The 19,262-nt window shown below is 32.9% G+C and overlaps 1 protein-coding gene and 2 pseudogenes across 1 annotated transcript; 2 read left to right on the top strand and 1 right to left on the bottom strand.

Annotated features, from left to right (window-relative positions):
• The first annotated feature begins 4,573 nt into the window (after window positions 1-4,573).
• Window positions 4,574-8,846, top strand: LOC142643036 (uncharacterized; annotated as a pseudogene).
• A 2,061-nt stretch (window positions 8,847-10,907) lies between these two features.
• LOC142643115 (uncharacterized) lies at window positions 10,908-12,299 on the top strand (annotated as a pseudogene).
• A 3,894-nt stretch (window positions 12,300-16,193) lies between these two features.
• On the bottom strand, window positions 16,194-16,769 carry LOC142643114 (uncharacterized). The gene has a single exon (XM_075817652.1). The coding sequence runs from the start codon at window positions 16,767-16,769 to the stop codon at window positions 16,194-16,196; it is 576 nt and encodes a 191-aa protein (XP_075673767.1).
• Between the last annotated feature and the right edge of the window lie 2,493 nt (window positions 16,770-19,262).

The following is a 19,262-nucleotide window of genomic DNA, read 5'->3' as shown; positions in this document are numbered from 1 at the left end:
ATTTCTGCATACAAATCAAACTCTTCCCTCACCTACCAATTCAAAATTTCCTCTTTGACTTCAATCTTAGCTTGTGTTTGCATACCAATGTTTCTACGTTTGCCTTTTTTTTTGGCTGGTCTTATTGCACTGTTCATAGACCAGCCAACACCTTAAAACGCATGAACAGTGTTTGTGAATAATGTTTTGCTTTTTTAAAAATATTTTGCTACAGTGTTTTTACCAATAAGTTTTTAGTTTTCAGTAAAATAAGCGGTATCCTAACAAACCTTTAATATTCTTATCAATTCTCACATCACATTACTCTAAAAATAATTTCCTATCATCTATACTATTATTTAAGAGGCTTCCCGTATTTGGACTGGATTTTTTTGGTTCCAAAATACCCCCACAGCCTACATTTAAGTAAGGGCAAAACTTGAGGATAACACTATAAAAATATATCTCTAACTCTCACCTAAAACATTTCTTCCAAAATAAGATCACTCTCCCACTAACCCACTTCTTCAAAGCAACTACACGTTTGTTGTTTTTTTTTTCTTTTAAAAAAATCATTCTCACGTTTATCTTCAAATCATTTTTTTAAAACATCATCAAGTTTATCCTAAAAAATAAAAAATAAATAGATATATACAAGTTTGATTAGAATTTAAATTGCTTTTAACTTGTTTTTAAAAATTAAAAACAAGAAACCTAATATAAATAAAAAAAACCCACGTTCTATCAAAAAAAATTTATCTACCTGGTTAAAAAAAAAAAAAAAGTTATCTACCCACGTTTTTATTTAAAAAAAAAAAAAAAAAACACTATCCCACTTTTTATCCAAAAAGCCTACCCCAGCCATTTCTTTTTACGAATTTGTGGATAACTATACGTTTAAAAACTCTTCAATAAAAAAAAAAAGGTATTGTAAAATTATTTTACACACAAACACATATTACTCATCACACCCCCATAAATATTTTGTGATTGAAAAATATAGTATCTCAAATTATAATGAATGTAAATTATTAACCTTTACAAAAAAATAAAATAGCCTCTGAACACACGTGTAAGTGCGTGTTCAGAGGCTAGTTACTAGTAAAGTTGGTGTTCGGATTCACCGCACTCTTCAACTCTATATTGGGCATGATGGTAGCCTTCAGTGCAACCTGCTTTTGGGTTTTCAAAAGAAAAATGGTAAGCTTCCAATTGTTATAATTTCTTTGGCTTGTGCCCTCGTTACATTGTTTGTTGTGCTACAACGTTAACTTTGGGCTGATACAATCTGCTCAACAAACTAATTTAAGGGCCATTCAGATTGAGGGGGGAAGGAGAGAGAGTAGAGTAGAGTAGGTTGAAAATAGATTACTTTTGATCTAAATCTACTTTACTTTACTCTACTTTAGCTCCCTCTCTCTCAATCCAAACGGACCAATAGATTTATTGATGTTACCAACTTGGGAAATCATTTGTGGCTGTCAAAATAACAGATGCAGTGTTTGAAAAATAAGAAACTAGCGGATAGCGGTACATGCAGTGTTTTAAGGACTCCATGGGTTATTACATAGTTGTTTTGAACAACTACAATTATTTTGGAACTATTGTACTTTGTTTATAATATTGCCATAGTTTGGGTGGTTGTTTTATTTTTGGTATAGGTAGACAAGTGCTTAGTTACAACCACATTTATTTTGGAAGTATTTTACTTTGTTTAATAGTGTCATAGTTTGGGTGGTTGTCCACACTTTTTTTGTTGTGTAGGTAGACAAGTGTTGTGTTCAATTCAAGATGATACATGTATTGGTATTAAACAAATATATATATATATATATATATATATATATTGAATCTATGGTTAATGTGTTATTGTGAAATATTGATGATCAATAGGTATATTTGATCTGTTACAAGCTTGTGTTAGTTATTGTTGAATTTTAAGCAGATATATATAGCATTTTTAATATTTTTTAAAAAAAATTAATGAGCAAGTTTTTGCGACGTTTTAAAAACTTCACTAAAAAGTAAGAGGAAATCCTTTTTAGCGACGCCTTTAAAACACTGCGAATAATCAATACAATGGCGATGTTTTTGAAACGTCATTATAGGTGTGATTATTTGCGGCGTTTTAAAAACGTTAATAAATGTATTTTCCTACATTATATATGAAAATGTATATTATTTAGCGCCGTTTTAGAAAACGTCACTAAAAGTTTTTTAACGCCACTAAAGAGTAACATATGGCGACGTTTTTTGAAACGTCGCAATAGACCTATAGTGACCGCTCTATTGTGACGTTTTTGAACGTCGCAAAAAAAAGTTGCTATAGACCATTTGTTTCTATAATGACGTTTTTTGGGTTTTTAATGACATTTTACAAACGTCACCTAAACCCAGATTTCTTGTAGTGACACCTGAACTCGTTTTCTCCTTTGTGGCATAGTACCCAGGGACCACAATTGAACATTTTCTTGTAGCAACGAACGGTGGAGCTCTTAAGTGTGGTCCAAACTCACATTGCTCTGGTGTAAGTGGGCCCTCACTGTCAATCCACAACTCACAGTCTCTGTTGTCGTGGGTAAGTCGTCCACACCAGTAGCGTAGGTTTGGCAACTTCTCGTACTTGAATGAGATCCACACCTGCTTACCTCCTTCCCCTATAGATATCAACCTTCCACGGCACAAAGGCATAGACATATCGATAGATGCTTGGATGCGAATGAAGTGACCGCCATAAAAAAATTTTGGATCAGTCAGCGCGAAAACCTCCCCCAATACACTACCAATTTTCTTCACCGCCTCAATTGTCATATATTTAATTGAAATTCCATGAATCTAAACCCATAGCTTTGTCTTCTTAAATTTCATATCTTGCAATAGGGACTCGTTCTCATATCAACTCATTACCACCAAGTGTTTGTCAAAGCTCCATGGTTTGCCTTCTAAAATTCTTTCCACATTGTCCCTGTTCTCAAAGGTAAAAAGAATTTTGTGGTCTCCAAAACTCTACATCTTGAAACCAGTTCTAGCTTTTCAAAGCGATGTAAAAGTCTTAGCAATAACCTCCATGTTAATGGCTCACTTAGTTAGAAACTTTGTAGCAATGGAGAATGTCTCAATGCTGTCACCATCAAGTAAGCAGCAACTTGGTCCCTCTCTATCTAAAAGAGTAAGCTGGTTCCATGATTAAGCCAAATCAACCATCCTCACACTCACTCAAAACTGTTTCCCAAAACCCCCCAAAAAATAACCCAACAAACCTAGAAATAATAGTGTTATTCCTAGGATACTGATGCACTTTCGTTGAAGGGGCACACTAATTCTACTGTGTAAAAGAAATTAGAGAAGAAACACACTTCTAAACATAGAGAAACTTATAGTTTTTTACTAAGTTGATATATAATTATATAATGTTTCTTTATTTGAAAATATAAAATAGCTACGAACAAAATAAATATAATTTTATTTGAAACAAATGAAAAAGAAATCATTTAAATTGTTATCCATGAAATTTTCAATTTTAGTTTGTCCAACCACTAATAATAATAATAATAATATAAGAAAAATGAATCAATGATCATGATTTTTTTAAAGTTTATTAATTTTAATTCTATGGTTTTCTCACTTTAAAACTCATTTAGCACAAAAAATGAAGAAAATTATATTTGGCTCATCAATTTTTGTAGTGTAGTTAAAAGCTATACCAAAATTAAGGAAATTAAATGAGACACATGGCATAAAATTAGATTTCCACTTGAGATCTAATATGAATGTTAGAATCATGTACCCAAGGTTTCTATGCATTGGAAGTTAAACTTAATTTATGAGACTCTTGTTTATTTTGAAAAATAAATAGATTGGTATAAGAATAATGAGGGAAGTATATGTAATAAAATCATGTAAGAGTTTCTTTAGGTTATATGTGACATTTTATGATGGTAGGAATTTAGAAAATAAATGTATTAGGAATTTGGGGTTGGATGGTATACTATATATATACCCATTCATATGTCAAGTTCAAAGCAAGAGTTAGAGGAGAGAAATATAAATATCAAAGAGTTCTCTTACCCTTTTCTCTCCACTCTCTACCTTATAGCCTGTTTGAATTGAGGGGAAAAGGAGGGGGAGCAACAACCAACTCTACTCTACTTTCCCTCATTCAATTAAAGCGGCCATTAGTGTACTTTGTGAGTGTTAGTCAACTTCTTTGATTATTGTGAGAGCGTTTTGGATTGCGAATGAGGAAAGCTCACCAATATTTGTCCCAACACTGTGTTCTTTGATTATTCAATTAATATTTCCTTTTGACTAATGGCCTGTTTGGATGGAGGGGGGAAGGGGGAGAGTGGAGGAGAGTAGAGTAGAATTGGCTCAAAATAAGCTAATTTTGTGCTAAATCTACTCTACTCTCCCTCCCTCTCTCTCAATCTAAACGGACCATAAATGATTTCTGAATTGATTTTTTCACCCAATTTCCAGGGTTCAAAGGTGTCCATGAAACATTGGTTGAACTCTTCTTGAAGGTTCAACTATTCGAAGACAGAGAGTACTTGCCCATTGATGGCAGCAATATAATTTATGATGTTGCAAAATTTGGAATAGTGAATTTCTTAATATACTTATCTGCTCTTATCCCAATATCATATGGGCATTAACAGACAAAGACGGTCGAAGTTTATTTCACATTGCTGTTATAAATTGGCAAGAAAGTGTCTTCAATCTATTATATAAGAACGTTGCTGTCAAGGAAATAATTCTAACCTATGTTATGGAGGGTAAAAAACGTCATGCACTTAGCTGGATATTTGGCTCCATTAAATAGACTAAATATCGTATCAGGAGCAGCTCTTCAAATGCAACGTATGGGAGTTGTTGTGGTTTAAGGTGGGTGTCAGTATGTATTATTTTAGTTTCCTTTTCTTGTGCATGTTTCCACTTACGAATTTACACCTCCAAAATTGAAGGGGCTAGAAATGATTGTACTGCCTTCATTCCAGAAGATAAGAAACTTTGATAACCTAACACCTTGGGAGTTATTTACAAAGGAACATGAAAATCTATGGAGAGATGGTGAAAAGTGGATGAAGGATACAGCTAACTATTGCATGCTTGTGGCAACACTGATTAACACTGTGGTTTCTACTGCAGCTTTCACTGTACCGGGTGGTAGCAATCAAGAGACAGGCACTCCTATTCTTTTGAAAAGTATTTGGTTTATGGTGTTTTTAATATTTGATGCAATAGCACTGTTATCGTCTTCGACTTCAATATTGGTGTTCTTGTCAATTCTCACATCACGTTTCACGCAATAGGATTTCCTCGTGTCATCTATATTATTACTAAAAGCTGAAACGTAACATTTAATGTTGCCATGCTCACGTTGAGCCACGTCAACGCCATGTCGTTATCAATACTTTTCCAAATTTTTATACAATTTTTTAACATTTAAAGTGAATTAAAAACTCTATTATATTCTTATTTATTATTAAATTTTCAATTCCGTTTTAATTTTCCATATCCCCACTACTCTCTACCCTAACTTTCTTCAACTTTTCTCATTCTATTTTAACTTTTCATATCCCCACTACTCTCAATATTACTATTATTCAATCTTTTTAACTTCCTTTTATTTTTGACTCCTCTTATTCTTATCCTCATACTATAAAAGTGTCATTCCCTCTCTTATTCCATGCATAATTTTCTATTTTTCCACACACAAAAGCCTCTCTCTCTCTCTCTCTCTCTCTATATATATATATATTTTTTTTTTTTCTTCAGTTTTTGGTATATATATATATATATATATATTTTATTTTAGTGTAACAGGTTAACCATCAAAACATACTGATGCAATACGGAAAGCTCCATGAAATGCATCGTAGAAATCAATTTTAAACTGTTATTAGTCAATCAGTTTGCTAAAATTGGAATTGACTGATGATCTAGCTTGACCTTTTAGTGAAGGGGCAAAGGGAGACTTCATGAAAGACACATTTTGGCATGTATTCCATACATTAGAGCAGAAGTTATTCGCTACTTGGTTAGATTGGGACGAATTTGTTGAAACAGTGGAGTTGCAAAGTATAGGAACTAGCTGGGGTGTAGAACCAATTGTATATAGCTCAGCTGAAAATGGATCGCATCTCTACGAACCATGATAACACATCATAATTTATACATCTTTGGGTTGATACCATTTAGTTTTGTGTTTTATGTTATTATCTTTTTTATTCTCATTGGTTGTTAAATGTTGTATTATACATTATAAAGATAGTATATAAAAATATAATGTTATTTTATTACAAAGCATAACTAAAATAATTTGGTGTTTATTGCTATACATTTCATTTTTACTATTTTTCTTCTCATATTATTTTATTCAACATTTAAATTTAGCAACATCCTCCATATCATTAAATTATTTATATTTTGTCTCATTTTTTTAAAACTAAACGTATAATATTTTATTTAAATTCAATAAAAAAAAATTGTACGTATAAAGTCTTCCCATGAAATGTTGCAATGCATCAATGGAAAAATGAAATACAAAACAAATACCAATTCAGAAACACTCAATTAAAAAAAAAATAGAATAAAAAATTTCCTTATAAAGTATTCCCATCAAAAGTTAAAATGCATCAATAGAAAAAGAGAATACAAAACACATGCTATTTTAGAAACACTAAATTTATAATAATAATAATAATAATAATAATAATAATAATAATAATAATAATAATATCAAACCAAACATATCATAAAATAAACTAATAGTTATGGATATACTGACTTCATGGCAGCAAAATGGAATAAAATAAATAAATGTTACAATGCATATTTAGTACATTATAATTACCATCAAATTTACGAAAACAATAGGATGTTAATGAAGAGAGAGAGAAATAGATTAGTAAAAGAAATCAAACGTCAATTAAATAAATTAATTAGTAACCATTAATTGGAAAAAAAAAAAGAAAAAAGGCTGACAGCTAAAGGAGTAAAAAATTAATTAAAGATTACCTTACAAATGTCATTAAAAACTTTACAATGCAATTAAATAAATTGATAAATTCACTTAATTAAATCATATAATTAACAATTAAATACAATCACACAAAATTTAAACTTAAAACTAATCAAACTCTAATCTAGAAAACCATATTTATTATCAAAACTAAAAGGAAGACGTTCTTCAGTTTTAATAGAAATATATAAGAAATAAAGATGAAAATTTTCAAAATCCTTTTTTTGACATTTCATTTAACATTATTTATAAATCATAAAATATAAAAAAATTCCTTAAATGCTTATATTCTTCACACACCATGACTTTTAAAAATCTAATGAAAGGTTCTAAGATTTTAACTCTCATTTAATGCCTCTATTATGAAAATCACTAGCCAATAAAATATGATAATAGTAAGAAACCTTATAAATGAGATCATGAAAAAACTAATTAGCCACTATTATTATGGAATAAATGTCTTTTTTTATGCATCTAAGGAAGAGTAATGCTACAGCCATAAACATTTTTACAATATTTTTACAAACTGTTGATGTAATCAGCATCTTATTAGTTTTTATCTAGGCCCACCATTAACATTACTTTTCATTTACTAATAACCACTCACCACATTGACAATTTGTAAATTTTTTGTAAAAAAGTTTGTATTTCTAGCATTACTCATCTAAGGAAATGAAATGTAGAGTTTACTTATTAAGGTATATGTAAAGATTTATGTTAAAAAAATATGTAAAGGTTTTTTTGAAAAAAAAGTATATGTAAGGTTTTTATTAATTTAAAAAACAATGTAAACCAATTTTTAATAACTACAACTATCGCTACTCTATAAATCACACACAACACTATATTCAATATCCTAAACAACAGAGTTAGGCCCTTTTAAATATACACCACCATATTCAACTTATAAATTACAACCCAAATCAATCATACAATTGCACAATCAAAGCATGAACAAGTAACATGAATTACCGCTTGGAATTTTCACAATTATTGAAAGAGAATTGCCAAATTTAATTTTTAGAAAACATCAAAGCAAGGCACAAGAATTTAAATTTTTTTAGCTTCCATAGAAAAACATATTACCCACATTATTTCAACTCTTGTGGAAAAGAAGGCTTACATGAGCATGTAAAATGTGTTTAATTGACTTAGAGATGTAAAAATCAGTCAACTTACATGAGCATGCAAAATGTGTTTAATTGACTTAGAGATGTAAAAATCAGTCAACTGACTTTGGTAGAATTAAGATTTCAAAATTTTAGTGGGTTCCAGTTAGCTCAACTGGTAAAATCTCTGATGGTTGTATAAGAGATCTGGGGTTCAATCCCCGCCTACACCAAAAATTGATTGGTATCTTGGTCTAATGATAAAGAGCAATCATCAGAAGCGGACGCCATAGGTTGCAACTCTCTAAAAAAAAAAAGTTTCAAAATTTAAATAAAACAATTCTGCAATAATAAAAAATTAATTTGTTATAAATATGATTATGAAATGCATTACTTTTCATTAAATTAGTATAAATTACAAAATAATAATAATAATGAGACCACCTTAAAAATAATCACGCAATGTGCGGATCTGCGACTAGTTACCATTAAAGTTGGTGTGGGGACTCAACACATTCTTCATCTCTATAGTAGGAATGGTGGTAGCCTTCAGTGCAACCTGTTTTTTGGTCTTTAAAAGTGAAATGCCATGGCTTCCTATTGGTATAATTGCTTCGGCTTGTGTCCCAATTATTGTGTTCGTTTTGCTACATTATCAACTTTGGGCTGATATTTTGCACTCTACATATTGGTCTGGGTTTCTTTTTAAGCCAAGTAAACATAGAATCTTCTGATGGACATTGATGCCAGTTAGGAACTGTTTGTGGTTGTCTAAGTAATTCAAAGTGTCGACTTTTTAATGTTTCAAGAGCACCACAATTCGGTACATAACTATAAATTTTTGTCTTGGGATTGTATTCTATAATAATCTTAATTAGACTACATCGGTCTTTATCGTTATTATTATTATTATTCATCTTGATTAAATTTCATTTGTATTTTTCCCCTAATCATTTTAGTTGTAGTAAGTGAAATTAAAGGTTTTAAGGAATAAGGATTGTGTGAATGTTTTTCATCAACAAATGTGGGACCCAATCAGAATTTATTTGAAATCTTTCTTCGAAGAACCTTCATTGTGTTGGTCCTTCATGTGTTTAAAGATGTTGGTTCTCAAATTTATCACAAGGTTTCATTCAATTGTGATCTATCTAGCTTGGTGGACAACTGTCTTATTTGGTTCAACAGGAGTGAAAGATGATGGTTTGGTTCTAGCATAACTGGAGGTTTTAGGGATTGAAAATGATGAAGGCCTCTTCTTAGGTTCATAGGATAGTAAGAGAGAAGAAGAAAAACAACTTGTGAGTTCTTCTTTGAGCAAATTACACTGACCTCTTGTGAGGTTCACAAAATTACACTCCTTTAAATGTTATAGGAGATGAAAATCTCACCCAAAGGTTTTATAAATGCAACAAATAAGTTTATCTCCTCTCACATATACTTTCCTAATGGAATATTCTATTACATGAAAGTGTCAATGTGAGAGAGACTGAAATTATCAGTTGCATTATAAAACTTCAAAGGTGGGAGTGTCATTTCGTGAAGCATTTGGGGATGTGTGTCATTACGTGAAACCTCAACGAAGGTTGGAGTAATTTACCCTTTTTCTTTTAAGGGTAAGTAGAATAATACAATAGAATAAAGCGTCTTGAAGGATAAAATACAAAAACATTCCCTAAAGTTTGGATTAATGTCATGTGCTACCAAAACATTTCAAAAAAACTATCCTTTTTTATTTTAAATAATTAAAAAAAGATTTTTTTTTTTTGGAAACTAGTCCTATACTATTTCCCAAAAGCCAAGACACTTCAAGCAGATAGCAAATGAAAATAAAAAGTTACATCTTGCGTTAAGACAAAGGTTGAACTTAACATGCAATTGCAAATACCTACAGTGTTTGAGGGAATTTCTCTATGGACGTTGGAGCCTTGAATTCAACACTTTTCTATGTAAGATGTAGCTAATTGAGCAACCAACCGAGCAAAAGAGGTCAGAGGCCGAGGCTACAATCAAAGGTTTCTTGTCCTCTTCTGCATCTTAATTAATCTGTGTGTACATATATTACATTGAAGCAGAAGTAAAATTTGACTTTAGGCTTGAGATTTAGAGTAGAATTTGCTAAAATGATCAACTTGAGAAAGTGTAGCATATATCACACAGCATTTCATGTCACAGACTCACAGATTAAGGATAGACACACAAGAGTATAGGGAAAACAATGCGAAACTAAAATGTAAGAAATGAGAAAAAGATGTGGCATATATACCCATATATAAGAAAGAAGCAAAAGTGAATGTCAAATTATGAGATTAGACAGAAGAAAAACTACAGCACTGCTGTTTTCGATAAAGTATTCATTTAGAGGCCTTAACAGAGCACAAGGAAGATGAGAGTAATGTAATTCAACACCAGCATAATTACCCCCAACCATACTGTCCATACCTTTTACTTCTCATCTCAGATTTAAACATTATTGCATATGTGTCAGTTTGAATAATCTTGATTAAGACATAAGCCTTCCAAGAGTGTATATAGGCTCTATTATGATAGTTGCTAACTTTCATTCAAGTTTAAAGAACAAGTTCTCCAATAATATTCTCCGAGATGAGTATGGAAAAATGTACAAATAACAACTACTCTGAACAACAAATTGTATCCAAAATTTTAGATACACGAGATGTCTTGGCTCATTTTACTCCTCTAAACCTTCCATCTTTAATCTCTCTTGTTTTATCTTCTCCTTTTCTAATACGATTTACAAGAATCAGCCTCTCCAAAATAAAAAAGAATTTAGGGGTATGGCTACATACCTATCAGCACTAGGTACGTCCTTTTTAGATATGTTATAGAAGCTCACAAGCCAATTTTTTACCCCCACAAGCTAAGCTATCACTATGTTAAACACCAGAGCAAACAGAAATATGGAAAGGTAAAAGGTTTTAAGATTTGACTGCGGTTCAATTGGACGTGGCACAATAATTTATTACAATTTAAGTATAATAAATTTGTAAAATATGGAACCTCATGAAACGGAGCTCACTTCCCTTAGGTGCCAAAACTTACTTATTGAGATTTGAGATTAAAAAATAAAAGGGCAATAGTAGTAAATCATAAATAAGCAAACTAAAAGTAGAAGTGTAACTAATCCTTGCACTACAACAAAGCACAGTTGCATAAACAAACAAATAAATTCCAAAGTTTCACATTGTACGAGACAGATTTAACAACAACAAAACTTATCCGCTCTTATCCTAATATCATATAGACAACAGACAAAGACGGTCGAAGTTTATTTCACATTGCTATTATAAATCGGCAAGAGAGTGTCTTCAATCTATTATATGAGACCATTGCTGTCAAGGAGATATTTCTAACCTATGTTATCAAGGGTAAAAATGAGAACGTCATGCACTTAGCTGGATATTTGACTCCGTTAAATCGACTAAATATCGTATCAAGAGCAGCTCTTCAAATGCAACGGGAGTTGTTGTGGTTTAAGGTGGGTGTTAGTATTTATTATTTTAGTTTCCTTTTCTTGTGGTTACACTTGTGAATTTACACCTCCAAAACTGTCGGGGCTAGAAATGATTGCGCCGCCTTCATTCCAAAAGATAAGGAACTCTGATAACCTAACACCGTGAGATTTATTTACAAAGGAACATGAAAATCTACGGAGAGATGGTGAAAAGTGGATGAAGGATACAGCTAACTATTGCATGCTTATGGCAACACTGATTACCACTGTGGTTTATGCTGCAGCTTTCACTGTACAGGGTGGTAGCAATGAAGAGACAGGCACTCCTATTCTTTTGAAAAGTATTTGGTTTAGGGTGTTTTTCATATTTGATTCAATAGCATTGTTATCGTCTTCGACTTCAATATTGGTGTTCTTGTCAATTCTCACATCACGTTTCACGCAAATGGATTTCCTCATTTCATTACCATCAAAGTTGGTGTGGGGACTCATTGCACTCTTCATCTCTATAGTAGGCATGGTGGTAGCCTTCAATGCAACCTAATTTTTGGTCTTTAAAAGTGAAATGCCGTGGCTTCCTATTGGTATAATTGCTTTGGTTTGGGTCCCAATTATTGTGTTCGTTTTGCTACATTATCAACTTCGGGCTGATATCATGCACTCTACATATTGGTCTAGGTTTCTTTTTAAGCCAAGTAAACATAGAATCTTCTAATGGACAATGATGCCAATTGGGTGATACAGAGTTAAGAAAAAACAAAAAATAAAAAGAGACGTATTTGAATGGAATGGTAAAACTCTCTGCATTTTATTGATAAAGAAATGAGGCCTATAAATACTCTTTACATCAGAACTGAAAGCACATGAAAATAGGCATTACAAACCAACTCCTATTAACTAGGAAACAAATAGAAACAAACTACTGGACTTCTAATGACTATTATAGCAATGTGAGACACTTTCTCAGCCATGAAATTTGGCTAAGATCAAATAACCAACATATCTAAAGACTTGGTCAAACTACCAAATATCTAAAGATACTTCCAATAAATATTATAAAATAAAACATTTAAATCTTAACACCCTCCCTTAAACTGAAATCTGCAGAAATCAGTTTAAAAAAAAAAAAACAAAATCAACCCTCTACAAAGTCTTCCTTTGTAGCAGCATGTGAACACACTCCAAGTAGACCAGGCAACTTCACAAATGTAGCCAACTTAAGAGGCTTGGTTTGTATATCTGCAATCTGGTCTTCACTTCGATAATAAACCAGTTTCATTGTTCCATCATTGCTGAGGTCTCTTAAAAAATAATATTTCACACCAATGTGTTTGCTTCTTCCGTGTAGCACAGGATTCTTAGAGAGTTTAATTGCTGAGTTGTTGTCACAAAAAATTGTAGTAGCTTCAACTTGCTTGAACTGTCGCCTTTCAAGAATTCTTCTCAACCAGATAGCTTAACAAGCACAAGCCGTTGCAGCAATAAATTCAGCTTCTGTAGTTGACAAGGAGACAATTTGTTGCTTTTTAGAAGACCACGATACAGCCCCTGTGCCCAACATAAGAACATAGCCTGAAGTGCTCCTTTTATCATCTTGCTCTCCTGTATAATCTCTGTCAGTAAACCCAAACAATTCTAACTCTTCACCCTTCTTGTAGAACAGCCCAAAATCTCTAGATCTTTGCAAGTAACGAAGGATTCTCTTGACAGCTAACAAGTGTATTTCAGTTGGATTCTCCATATATCTACTTATTAAACTCACAAAATACATTATGTCTAGCCTTGTTGCAGTTAAATACATCAAACTGCCAACAATTTTCTTGTAAAGTGTACTGTCCACCTTCTTCCCTTCATGATCTTTGTTTAGCTTCAAGTCAAACTCAGTTGGAGTGCTTACAGGATTGCAATCCTTCATCTAAAATCTGTCCAAAACATCTTGCACATACTTCTTTTGAGAAATAAAGATCCCATTAGTTGATTGCACTACTTCTATGCCAAGGAAGTAATGCATCATACCAAGATCAGACATTTCAAATTCAAACATCATGGATTTCTTAAAGCTTTCAACCATGGCTGTATTACTTCTAGTATAAATTAGATCATCTACATATAAGCAAACAATGAGCACTTTCCCTCCATCATCAACTTTTATGAAAAGTGTGTGTTCATAAGGACATTTTTGAAATCCTTCCTTCAAAAAATAAGTTTCTATACGATTATACTAAGCCTACGGAGCTTGTTTTAATCCATATAGAGCTTTCTTTAATTTATACACTTTATGCTCATTGCTAAGTTTTACATAACCAGGGGGTTGATCAATAAATACCTCTTCTTTCAAATCTCCATGGAGGAATGCTGATTTCATGTCCAACTGGAAGATAGGCCATGATTTTTTAGCTGCCATAGCAATCACCAATCTGATTGTATCATGCCTTGCAACCGAAGCAAAAACTTTTTTATAATCAACACCAAGCTCCTGCTTGTAACCCTTAGCTACCAAGCGTGCCTTGTGCTTGTCAACCTCACCATTCTCCTTCAGCTTTGTCTTGTAAACCCACTTTACACCAATTGTCTTCTACCCTTTTGGAAGATCACATAGCTCCCATGTATCATTTCTTTCAATGGCTGTAATTTCAACATCCATAGCCTTTCTCCATTTTGGTTCTTTGACAGCCATTTCAAAACTGATAATTATCACAATATGAAAACAGAGCAAAGTGAGTGGGTGGGTCTTCAGATTGATCAATTCCAATTACCTCATAATCATACATCCATGTTGGTCTTCTTCGAACACGTTTAGGCCTTTGTGACTCAGCTGCAAGTGGGCTTTGATCAGCTATTGGAACATTTTGAATGACTTCCTCTTCTTGCTCATTCTTTATAGGTTGCTGCCCTTTCTCTTCATCATCAAAATCTACTGGAATACTTTCTTTAACACCATTTTGATTCCATGACTAGGTGCCTTCATCATCAAATATCACATCACAGCTGATGACAATTTTCATGGTGCTAGGATTGTATAGTTTATAAGGTTTTGATGTATCACTAACACCAAGAAAAATGCATTTTTCTCCCTTGTTATCTAGCTTCCTCCTCTTTTCATCTGGAATATGGGCATAGGCAATACACCCAAAAATTCAGAAATGATCTACAGCAGGTTTCCTTCCACTCCGTGCTTCCTCTAGTGTCATATTTTGAACAGCAAGTATGGGACTTCTGTTCAATATATGAATGCTCCAATTAATTGCTTCAGGCTAGAAACTTTTTGGAGTGCTACTTGTTGTTAAAAGGCTTCGTACCATATTCATAATAGTGCGGTTCTTCCTCTCGCATACACCATTCTGTTGGGGTGTATAAGCTGCTGTCAGCTATCTTTGAATGCCATGATCTTCACAAAAAACTTCAAATTTGGTTGAGCAATATTCTCCACCACGATCTATTCGGAGGGTCTTAATGGTGTTTCCTGTTTCATTTTCCACACGAGCCTTGAAACTTTTAAATGCACAAAAAGCTTCTAATTTTTCCTGTAAAAAATAAACCTAAGTTTTTCGAGTATAATCATCAATAAAGGTAGTTAAGTATCTTTTGCCTCCATTAGAACATGGTGTTATCGGCCCACAAATGTCAGAATGAACAGGCTCCAATGCTTTCTTCGCTCTCCAAGATTTTCATTATGGGAATTGATTACGGTATTGTTTGCTAACAACACATTCTTCACAAACTTGAGAAGATGCTGTAATTTGAGGAAGTCCCGTCACCATGTTCTTTTGTTGGAGGGTCTTCATTCCACCAAAACTCAAGTGGCCATAACGAAAATGCCACAACCAAGAAGAATCCTTTACTTCGGCTACTAAACAAGATTGCAGACTTGTAATCTTCAATGGAAACAACCTATTTGAACTCATTTGCACAACAATGGCTCCTCTAGTAGGATCATAAATCTCACAAACACCCTTTTGAATAGTGATTACATAACCCTTTTCTTGCAATTGGCCAGCACTTAACAAATTGCTTGTCAAGTCAAGAACGTAAAAGACATTAGAAATTGTTTCTACAAAACCATTCTTGGTTCTTATCTCTATATCACCCTTTCCCATCACCATCACAGTAGAAAAATCACCAAAACTTACTGTAGAACGAAAGCATTCATTTAAATAAGAAAAAGAAGACTTACTTCCACACATGTGATTACTGCAGCCCGTATCAACATACCAAACATCATATTCAGGTTCTTGATTAGCTTGAACAGCCATTAACAAAGTTTCCACTTCCTTCTTTTTAGCAAAATTTGATTGCGGTTCCTTTTCTTTGTCTGTAGGCAGTCTAGTATAACATTCAGAACGATAGTGTCCAAATTTATGACATCTAAAGCACTCTACCTTGGATTTGTCAAAATGTTGATCTCGTCCTCTGCCTTTGCCCTAAAATTGACCATCATCAACTTTGAAATACCTGCCGCCATCTCTATTGCCTCGATCTCCCCTTCCTCTACCTCTACCTCTACCCCTTCCTTTAGAGTTTGAGAATGAGTAGAGGTAGAAGCCTTTAAAGCTTTCTCCTATGAAGTTGAACTACGGTTCATCTTCTATTCATGGACCAACAAGGAGCTCTACAGTTCATCAAGAGAAAATGCATCTATGTCTTTCGATTCTTCAATGGAACACACAACATAATCAAACTTTGGTGTTAGAGAACGCAATATCTTTTCAACAATGGTGACATCTTCCATCTTCTCACCATGAAAGCACATTTTGTTGCTAATCTCCATAGTCCTGGCACAATAGCTGGTGACAGATTCTCCATCCTTCATTTGTAGAGTCTCAAAATCTCTTCTCAAAGCTTGAAGCTGTGCACTCTTCACTCTAGCAGAGCCTTCATATTTCTTCTGCATGGAATCCCAAATATCTTTGGATGTTTCTTTGCTAAGAATTGTTTCCAAGATGGGACGATCAATTGCCTGGAAAAGGCAATTTTTTGCCTTCAAATCTTTGAGCTTTCTCCCTTCCAACTCTGTTTTTTGGGCATTTGTCAAGACTGTATTTGGTGTTGGTGCTTGAATTCCAGATTCAACAATCGGCCAATACTCTTTGGACCGTAGAAAATTCTCCATTAGCATACTCCAATGGTCATAGTGACCATCAAAACGTGGGATTGCCACCTGCACAAAATTTGAATCTAAAGCCATCAATACTGTTTGGAGACTCTTTCTCTCTTGCTCTTCTCACTGGCTCTAATACCACTGATACAAAGTTAAGAAAAAACAAAAAACAAAAGAGACGTATTTGAATGGAATGGTAAAACTCTCTGCATTTTATTGATAAAGAAAGGAGGCCTATAAATAGGCTTTACATCAGAACTGAAACCACATGAAAATAGGCATTATAAACCAACTCCTATTAACTAGGAAACAAACTACTAGACTTCTAATGACTAGGATAGCAACGTGAGACACTTTCTCAACCATGAAATTTGGCTGAGATCAAATAACCAAAATACCTAAAGACTTGGTCAAACTACCAAATATCTAAAGATACTTTCAATAAATATTATAAAATAAAACATTTAAATCTTAACATCGAGAACTATTTGTGGTTGTCTAAGTGATTCAAAGTGTCGACTTTTTAATGTTTCAAAAGCACCACAATTCGGTACATGACTATAAATTTATGTCTTGGGATTGTATTCTAATGATCTTGATTGGACTACATCGGTCTTTATTATTATTATTATTATTATTATTATTATTATTATTATTATTATTCATCTTGATTAAATTTCATTTGTATTTTTCCCCCTAAGCATTTCAGCTGTAGTAAGTGAAATTAAAGGTTTTAAGGAATAAGGATTGTGCGAATGTTTTTCATGAACAAATGTGGGACCCAATCATAATTTATCTGAAATCTTTCTTTGAAGAACCTTCATTGTGTTGGTCCTTCATGTGTTTAAAGATGTTGGTTCTCAAAGTTATCACAAGGTTTCATTCAATTGTGATCTCTCCAGCTTGGAGGACAATCGTCTTATGTGTTTCAACAGAAGTGAAGGATGATCGTTTGGTTGTAGCATAGGCATAACTAGAGGTTTTAGGGATTGAAGATGATGAAGGCCTCTTCTTAGGTGTCATAAGAGCAGAGTCTTTAGCAAGAGAGAAGAAGAAAAATAACTTGTGAGTTTTTCTTTGAGCAAATTACACTTACCTCCTGTGAGGTTCACAAAATTACGCTCCCTTAAATGTAATAGGAGATGAAAATCTCACCCAAAGGTTTTATAAATACAACAAATAAGTTCATCTCCACTCACATTTACTTTCCTAATGGAATATTCTATCATATAAGAGTGTCAATGTAAGAGAGAATGCAATTATCAATTGCATTATAAAACTTCAAAGGTGTGAGTGTCATTTATTGAAGCATTTGAGGGTGTGTGTCATTTTGTGAAACCTAAATGGAGGTTGGAGTAATTTACCCTTTTTCTTTTAAGGATGAGTTGAATAATACAATAGAATAGAGCATCTTAAGGATAAAATTCAAAAACAATCCCTAAAGTTTGGATTAATGTCATGTGTTACCAAAACATTTCAAATACTATCCTTCTTTGATTTTAAATAAGTAAAATAAAATTATTTTTTTGGAAACCACTTCTATACTATTTCCCAATAGCCAAGAAACTTCAAGCAAATAGCAAATGAAAATAAAAAGTTAACGTCTTGCATTAAGACAAAGGTTGAACTTATCATGCAATTGCAAATACCTGCAGTGTTTGAGAGAATCTCTCAATGGACTTTGGAGCCTTGAATTAGACACTTTTCTATGTAAGGTGTAGCTAATTGAGCAACCAACCGAGCAAAAGAGGTCAGAGGCGGAGGTTACAAATTTACAATCAAAGGTTTCTTGTCCTCTTCTACATCTTGGTTAATCTGTGTGTACATATATGAAGCAGAAGTTGAGTTTGACTTTAGGCTTGAGATTTGGAGTAGAATTTGCTAAAATGATCAACTTGAGAAAGTATAGCATATATCACACAGCATTTCATGTCACAGAGTAAAGATAGACACGCCAAAGCACAGGGAAAACAATGCAAAAAAATTAAAATGTAAGATACGAGCAAAAGATGTGGCATATATACACATATATAAGAAAGAAGCAAAAATGAATGTCAAATTATGAGATTAGACAGAAGAAAAACTACAGCACTGCTGTTTTCGATAAAGTATTCATTTAGTGGCCTTAACAGAGCACATGAAAGATGAGAGTAATGTAATTCAACACCAGCATAATTTTCCCCCAGCCACACTGTCCATACCTTCTCATCTCAGATTTAAAAAAAATTGCATGTGTCAGTTTGAATAATCTTGATTAAGACATAAGCCTTCCAAGAGTATATATAAGGCTATATTATGGTAATTGCTAACTTTCATTCAAGTTTAAAGCACAAGTTCTCCAGTAATATTCTCTGAAATAAGCATATTACAAAACAAAAATGAAAAACTTGTGTTATATGTTGGCAAAAGTAAATATTAAAAGCAAAAAAAATGAGACTGTTTGTATAATTTTTTTAGGCTAAAATGCAAAACTCGTCCTTTAAATTTCTCTAGAATTCATTTCAGTCCTCTAACTTTCTTTTCTTTCATTTTAATTCTCTAAATTTCAAATTTATTCAATTGAAAACTTTCCATCGAATT

This window comes from Castanea sativa, chromosome 7 (genome assembly GCF_040712315.1).
Source record: "Castanea sativa cultivar Marrone di Chiusa Pesio chromosome 7, ASM4071231v1".
Lineage (NCBI taxonomy): Eukaryota > Viridiplantae > Streptophyta > Magnoliopsida > Fagales > Fagaceae > Castanea > Castanea sativa.
Note: the sequence above shows the minus strand (reverse complement) of the source record. Positions and strands in the feature narration are given on the sequence as shown.

Bases quoted from the DNA above. Each gene is read 5' to 3' on its own strand.
- LOC142643114 (XM_075817652.1), bottom strand. From the start codon at position 16,769: ATGGCTTTAGATTCAAATTTTGTGCAGGTGGCAATCCCACGTTTTGAT.